At 43.1% G+C, this 6,331-nt stretch overlaps 1 protein-coding gene across 1 annotated transcript; it reads right to left on the minus strand.

Moving 5' to 3' along the window:
- Positions 1–1,626: 1,626 nt before the first annotated feature.
- On the minus strand, positions 1,627–2,187 carry LOC108653270 (protein transport protein Sec61 subunit gamma). Its single transcript, XM_018103630.3, has 2 exons — positions 2,031–2,187; positions 1,627–1,979 (listed from the first exon to the last, which is right to left on the minus strand). The coding sequence occupies exons 1-2, from the start codon at positions 2,084–2,086 to the stop codon at positions 1,709–1,711; spliced, it is 327 nt and encodes a 108-aa protein (XP_017959119.1). The 5' UTR covers positions 2,087–2,187; the 3' UTR covers positions 1,627–1,708.
- Between the last annotated feature and the right edge of the window lie 4,144 nt (positions 2,188–6,331).

The following is a 6,331-nucleotide window of genomic DNA, read 5'->3' on the forward strand; positions in this document are numbered from 1 at the left end:
CACGTTTTCCCTTTGCTTAAGTGACTTCATAACCTCGAAAGGTGGGAGCTACTTTTTAGTGCATCGCATATGGACGTGCGTACTAGTATGTATGTGTGTGTGTGTGTGTCTATTTCAAGCAGCTCAGGTGCTTTGCTGCGGCACAACACGCTCGCTGTTCGCCGTTCAGCAAGTTGATATTTTGAGCTGCTTTGTCGCCTGTTGCATAAAGTGATTTAAAGCATAAGGCGTCCCTGCAACTGTGGCTGCAACAGCAAAAGTTTTGAATAAATTTGCGCCATTTGCCAGCGGCAATAGTTGCAACACCAACAACACCAACAACAGCAACAGCAGCAACAAAAACAACGCCAACTGAAACAAACTAACTTTGTTGACTGGCAGCGCATCGATTTCGTGGACGACGCGGAAACCAAAGGAAGAGAGATAGCAGAGCAGACTGGTTGAGAGAAGAGCGAAGGGGCAGGCACAAAGAACGATGATGTCGCATCCAAGGCATCATCAATTTTGGTTTGAGAGACTCATCAATAAAACATAACAGCAGCAAATGGAGACACATGCGACAATGCGCATGCAACTGGCTAAAGGATGTGGAGGCATCAAAGACCGAGGCCACCAGCTGCTCCTGCCTGTGGACTTGGCCACCAATAGCACATGCTAGGTTTATAAAATATATATATAGCTAACATGTATATATATAAAATATAAAAATGTTCGACAAAAATATGTATATGTATAAATATTTGTTTTAATTTAATTTGAATTGGTTTTCTTTTACAGCATAAAAAATTAATCGAATAAAAAATGAAATCATTTGCAATTTAAAAATGTGTAACGCATGCCACACTAATATCCGTTAGCTAAATACTAATTTAATTAAGTTTCGCATAGCCAAACACACAACAAAATATTTTCATTCGATTTGAGTTCAAAAATCGCAAATAAAAACTCAGTTGAGCTCGGTGAGGCGCATCAGCAAGCCGACAATTACAATTCAAATTTGTATGGGAAAATGTGAAATAAATACAAATAAATTGAATTTATCAGTTTATAAAATATATATGAATTTATAGAGTGATAAATATTAAATATATATTTATAAGTACATATATAATATTTTTTATATAATTTAAAATTAAGGGCACTTAAAGGCGCACTGCCCCACACTTCGCTGGGTATATGAAATATAGCCATATCGCCTCGGCCTCGCAAGCCTCTCAAGTGCGCTGCTTGGCGAGCTGCTGATTTGATTACATTTACACACATCCGACAGTTTTCTGGTTTGGCAAAGGCAACTGTTTTCCTCGAAAGTGCGCGGCGAAATTTTCTTGTCAACACTTGCAATGACCTGAGAGAGAGCGAGAGAGAGAGTTAAATAACACGCTCTGAACCGAGATCAGGAAAGGAGTTGGTGTCGGGGTCGGGGTCGGTGTCGAGGGTCAGCGACAACAATAGCAGCTTGTTGTAGCTTGGCTTTGCCATGACAGCCATACAGTTGGCATGCGAACCGAGGCGAGCCGAAGCGAGGCGAGGCGAGGCGAGGTGAGACTTTGGCACGGAGCTGCCTGCCCTGGCTATTTGTAGCGTAGCCTGGTTGGCCGCGCGCCAGCAGGCCAAGTCGAAGAAGTCTTTGTCTGCTGCCAATTGAATTGAAACTTTATTTTTATATCTACAGCAGCAACAACAACAACAACGGCTGCCGACCCCCAGGTTAGCCCATAATAATATTAGTGATTGGTATGTACAGCAGCTTGATAATGAAGCCGAGGAAGCCCATTATGAGGAAGCCGATTGTGATGGCCAGCACGGAGCGCTGGAACTCCTGGAGATCCGGTTTCTTGTAGCGCTTGATCACACGCAACGTCTCCTTGACGAAGCGCACCAGCGGCAGCAGCAGGCTCATCAGCTGATTCCAGAGCAGGTGCGTGTACTTGGCGGTGCTGCGCAAATTGGGCGACAGATCTGGCAGCAGCTTGGCTAATCTGGGAGCACAGTGCTCAGGTTATTTAGATGCTGGTAGTGCCATTACCTACCCGGTTTTGTGTTTCTTTCTTGGTGCCCGGCGACGACGCTGTAAACGCTGATCCATTTAAACTTCTGTCGTTACTTTTCTGTTGAACTTGTTGTATGTGCTACAAAGCAATGCCTGCTCTGAATTTCTTAGTCGGAATTAACATGCCCCGCCCTTTATGATGGAACTCAAATCTGTCGACGGTTTCTTTCTTTTCTAACTTTTCTCATTACAAAAGTTTTACCATTGCCCCAACGGCACACGGCCCCCGCCACTCCGCCCCTCCCACTTGGCAAATACATGAGAAGGGTTACTCAGGCGACAATTTCACTATTTTCCAGCCGGCAACTGCATCTGCAAAGCGCGTTTACCATTCCAAATATATTTCTCATGCGACATGACAAGGCTGAGTAAAACAGTCAGATTCAATTGTAGTCCGAATTTCAAGAGTTAGACTTGATAAAGTTTTATTTCAGTTAAAAGCAATTAAGAAATGATTTCAAGTATGTGATGAAACTACTATTAATTGCAATTGGATAATGGACATATTTACATGCCTGGAGTAAGAGCTATGGGTAAAATAGTATATTAATGATGCTCTGCAGTTCCTTAGTTAATTTGATATTTGGATTGCAATAGTTTCTGTTGAGCTTACAACTACTTATTGAGGACTTCTGTTTTCGCTCTGAGTATCATCATGTATGTAGATGAAGGATGCTCAGATTTGTCCAAGAACCAGCTGACCGAGCTACAACATCTAGTGAGCACCAGAGAGCTATATCTAATTAATTTATTTAAAATCAATGAAAATAAACAACAAATGGGCAGGGAAATTCTAGTATAGTCTGCAATTCAATGTGCTAAAAACAATATAGTAATTTATATTTTGTTTTAGTATTACATAGCTAATTATATATGAGCCAATATTTGTATTAATATTATTTATATAATACACATATCTAAAAAATAAATAAAAATAAGTTATTCATAAAGTCATTATGATGATGAGCTCATAAATATACGCATTTTATTTCATCAAATTACCAACGTCAGCTTATATGACAAGCTCTGTCTATTGCCATGGTTGCCAATCACACGACACGTCGTGTAATGAGAGCACAGAACCAAAAGGGTTTGATTACAAAGGGTTTATCTTCCTAAATTCGACGTATAATAATTTTAATGAATTCCTTCTATTCTTCCGCACTTGAGATCATCAAATAGCCATGATTAACATGTTCAATTGCAGCTTAATTCTTATTCCGAATCGATTTCACATCTAATACATGCCAGTGCTCGCATTTAAGTGTATTCCATATCGACCATAAAGTAATGAGCTCGGGTCCGAACTAAATGCAATACCAATATATGAGCATTACCAGCAAAATAAATCAAAGTTGTCTCCAGTCAATGCAGAGCGTTTTTGGTTTAGCTTGCAGCCATAACTCAGCAATCGATCGATCTCGGCTTAACCCCAATTAGGCTCCGGGTAAACAGCTTAACAAAGTTGCTTAGCATCGAATGGATAATTGTAAATTGTAAAGCCTGAATATTACATAAATTGCAATTCGGTCGCATTGCTGATGCTGTGGCTAGACTCAAGCTAAGTACACAGCGAACATGCACCGCCGATGCAGCTGTGTGTGGGTGGGTGGTGCGGCTGGAGCCTAGATTACACACTTAATCAAACTTTATGCAAAGCTGCCGAGCCACCCACAAAATTTTCAGCAATTTTCTGGCGTTGCACACGCACAGATACAAATGATAAATAAAGCGTGGGGGAGAGGGCAGCAGGAGGCGGCAGATGGGAAATGGGAGATGGGAGATGGGAACAGAGCGAGAGACAAACGGACAGAGGTCTTAAATGCTGCAATTTGTTTTGCTGCCGAATCGTTGCTGTCTTCACTCCAAGCTTAACCAAATGCAGAGAATCATGTAGCGCCGCCAGCTCCATTTCCAAAAATGTTGCAAGTGCTACTGCTACTGCTACAGCTCCTGCTACTCCTGCTACTGCTACTGCTACTGCTGCCGTTTGACATCCTTGGCTGGCTCGGTTGAGCTCCCAGGACAATTCACTGCGAAATTGCTAGACAAAACTGTGGCGCACAAGGCGGCCGGAATGGCAGCAACTCGGCTCGTTATGTGTTGTGTATGCTGTAATACACACACACACACACACACACACGCACACACACACGTATACTGTCAGGCTCCGCACGCAGTGGCTCCATCGGCTCAATCGGCTTCATCTCTGCATGGGCTATACGCACACACACACAGTGAGGTATGTATTGTGTGCACGCTTCGTTATGAATGTGTGCGTGTGTCGGGATTTCATCGTCGCCATTGAGATTGAAAAATGTTAAAAAATTGCTTTTAAATGCCGCAAAATACAATTTATTATTCAACAGAGGCAAACGCCAAACATTGGCACAATGTCTGCCCAGGGACCACAGTGATGGGCGTGGGGGCGTGGGGAGTGGGGGGCGTAAGCGTGCCTGTGGCTGCAGATGAGACAGTGGCTGAGGCGTGACACTGACTCGCACTATATATATATGTATGTTTGTATATGTGTATGCGTATGTATGTGTATATGGATGGCAGTGGCGTAGCAAAGCTCAACTGTGTGTTGGCTGCTTGGCAGTAAATTCAAATAAAGCAGAGACAAATACAGGGACAAACACGAACACGCGCACACGCACACTGAATCGAAATGGCAAGCATTGTATCTGCAGTTGTTTTGTTTATTACGCATACGCACTGTGTATCGCAGCCAGATACGCTCTTTGGCCAACCCAGCTGGGCCAGCCCAGCTTGGAGCTAAGCAGCAGAAAAGCCTTTGGCTCTGGCATTTGGAGCTTACTGTCAAATCACAAAGAATGTCAACGTCTTTAAGGATAATTATGAAAAATCTGTGAGAACAAATATTCGAAAATCAACAAAATATTCATTTGCATATATTTATTAAAATATTTGTATTTACTTAAAATATTTGAAAAACCATTTGACAAACAATTTAATTATTTACAATAAATAAAGGCTTAAGAACTTTTGGTTTTTGTGTATGCAATAAATATGCCTAGACTTTGAAGAAACTTTAAGTTTTTGTGAACTTTCAACTTCCTTAAAGCCTTGCTTTTGCCCATGGGTGTGTGGAGACAACTCATGCTTTGATCTCATCAATTACCAATATCTTAGTGTGGGCAAACTTAAACTCTTAAACTTACCAATAATTCATACAAATTTACGGCCAGCTTGTCATTGCGCCCACTGGGCCACCCACAGTGGGAGACGCGAATACACAAGTACGGCGAATTTATTAACAACAGAGTTGAGCGCAAATGATTTAATTAAATTTATTTGCGCGCTAATGCCATTTGCCACAATGCCACTGGGGCCAGCTGCTAACATCAAAAGACAGTGGAAATTAATCAGGCGCGCACACACAGCTGCGGCCACGCCCACGCCCACATGGCCAGCCCCTGTGGCACATATAATTGCATTAATTTATGTGTAAAAGCCACAGGAATTAAAAATAATAATATGTAATATGTATAATCAAAATATTCAAAATGTTCAGCCCAGACTCCCAAAAACTTTCGATATGAATTTCGTGCCAGCTGTCAAGGGCTGGTGGGGTGGGCGTGGTGATGCTGCTGGGGCCGGGTGGAGTCCTGCCGGATGTCGGTCGGTGCTGAAGGGGCCTCAGGCTGTAAGCTGCTAAACAGTTGAAAGACTAATTTTCACATTTGAGCTGTAAACTCGTCCCGGCACCACCCTGCACCACCCGGCACCACTGCGCTAATGCGTTGCGGACTATCATTCGGCTGAGGTCTGGGGGCGTTAGCCGTTTGGACGGCTGGGGCGTTTCAGGCGGTCAGGGCGTGGCTGGCCAGCCAATTTCATGGTTAAATGATTCAGAAACAGAATTACAAAATTAGTCGGCCCGTTAACACAATGTAATTAACTTTTGCGCGACCGCTCGCTCTCTCTGTCTCTCAATATATTTGATATTTATTTACCCGGGCCCGAATGCCCCCCGGGGTGCACTTTGGCCCCGTTCCCAGCCGCATCCCGTTGACAACTTTGCAAATATAGAACATCTAGCTTGCGTTACCAATTACCCAATTTCTATCCACTCTCCAGCACACTTCAGCAGTCGAGCGACCAACGCTCTGTTCAAAGGCAATTTGAAACGAATTTTATTGCAAAAGTTTCGAGCACATGGAAAATGGTTCAAGTGCCCCAAACAGTTGCACTTGGCGCGTGCCTGCGCCTCGGCTGCTGCCACAATTAGCTGGGCCCGAAAGTATGCAAGTGTCC

The sequence above is a fragment of the Drosophila navojoa genome, chromosome 5 (genome assembly GCF_054131105.1).
Source record: "Drosophila navojoa isolate 15081-1374.11 chromosome 5, UAZ_NAV_1.0, whole genome shotgun sequence".
NCBI classification, from domain to species: domain Eukaryota; kingdom Metazoa; phylum Arthropoda; class Insecta; order Diptera; family Drosophilidae; genus Drosophila; species Drosophila navojoa.

Bases quoted from the DNA above. Each gene is read 5' to 3' on its own strand.
- LOC108653270 (XM_018103630.3), bottom strand. From the start codon at position 2,086: ATGGATCAGCGTTTACAGCGTCGTCGCCGGGCACCAAGAAAGAAACAC. The intron at 1,980-2,030 runs GTAGGTAATGGC...CTGTGCTCCCAG, and splicing joins AGAAAGAAACACAAAACCGG to ATTAGCCAAGCTGCTGCCAG.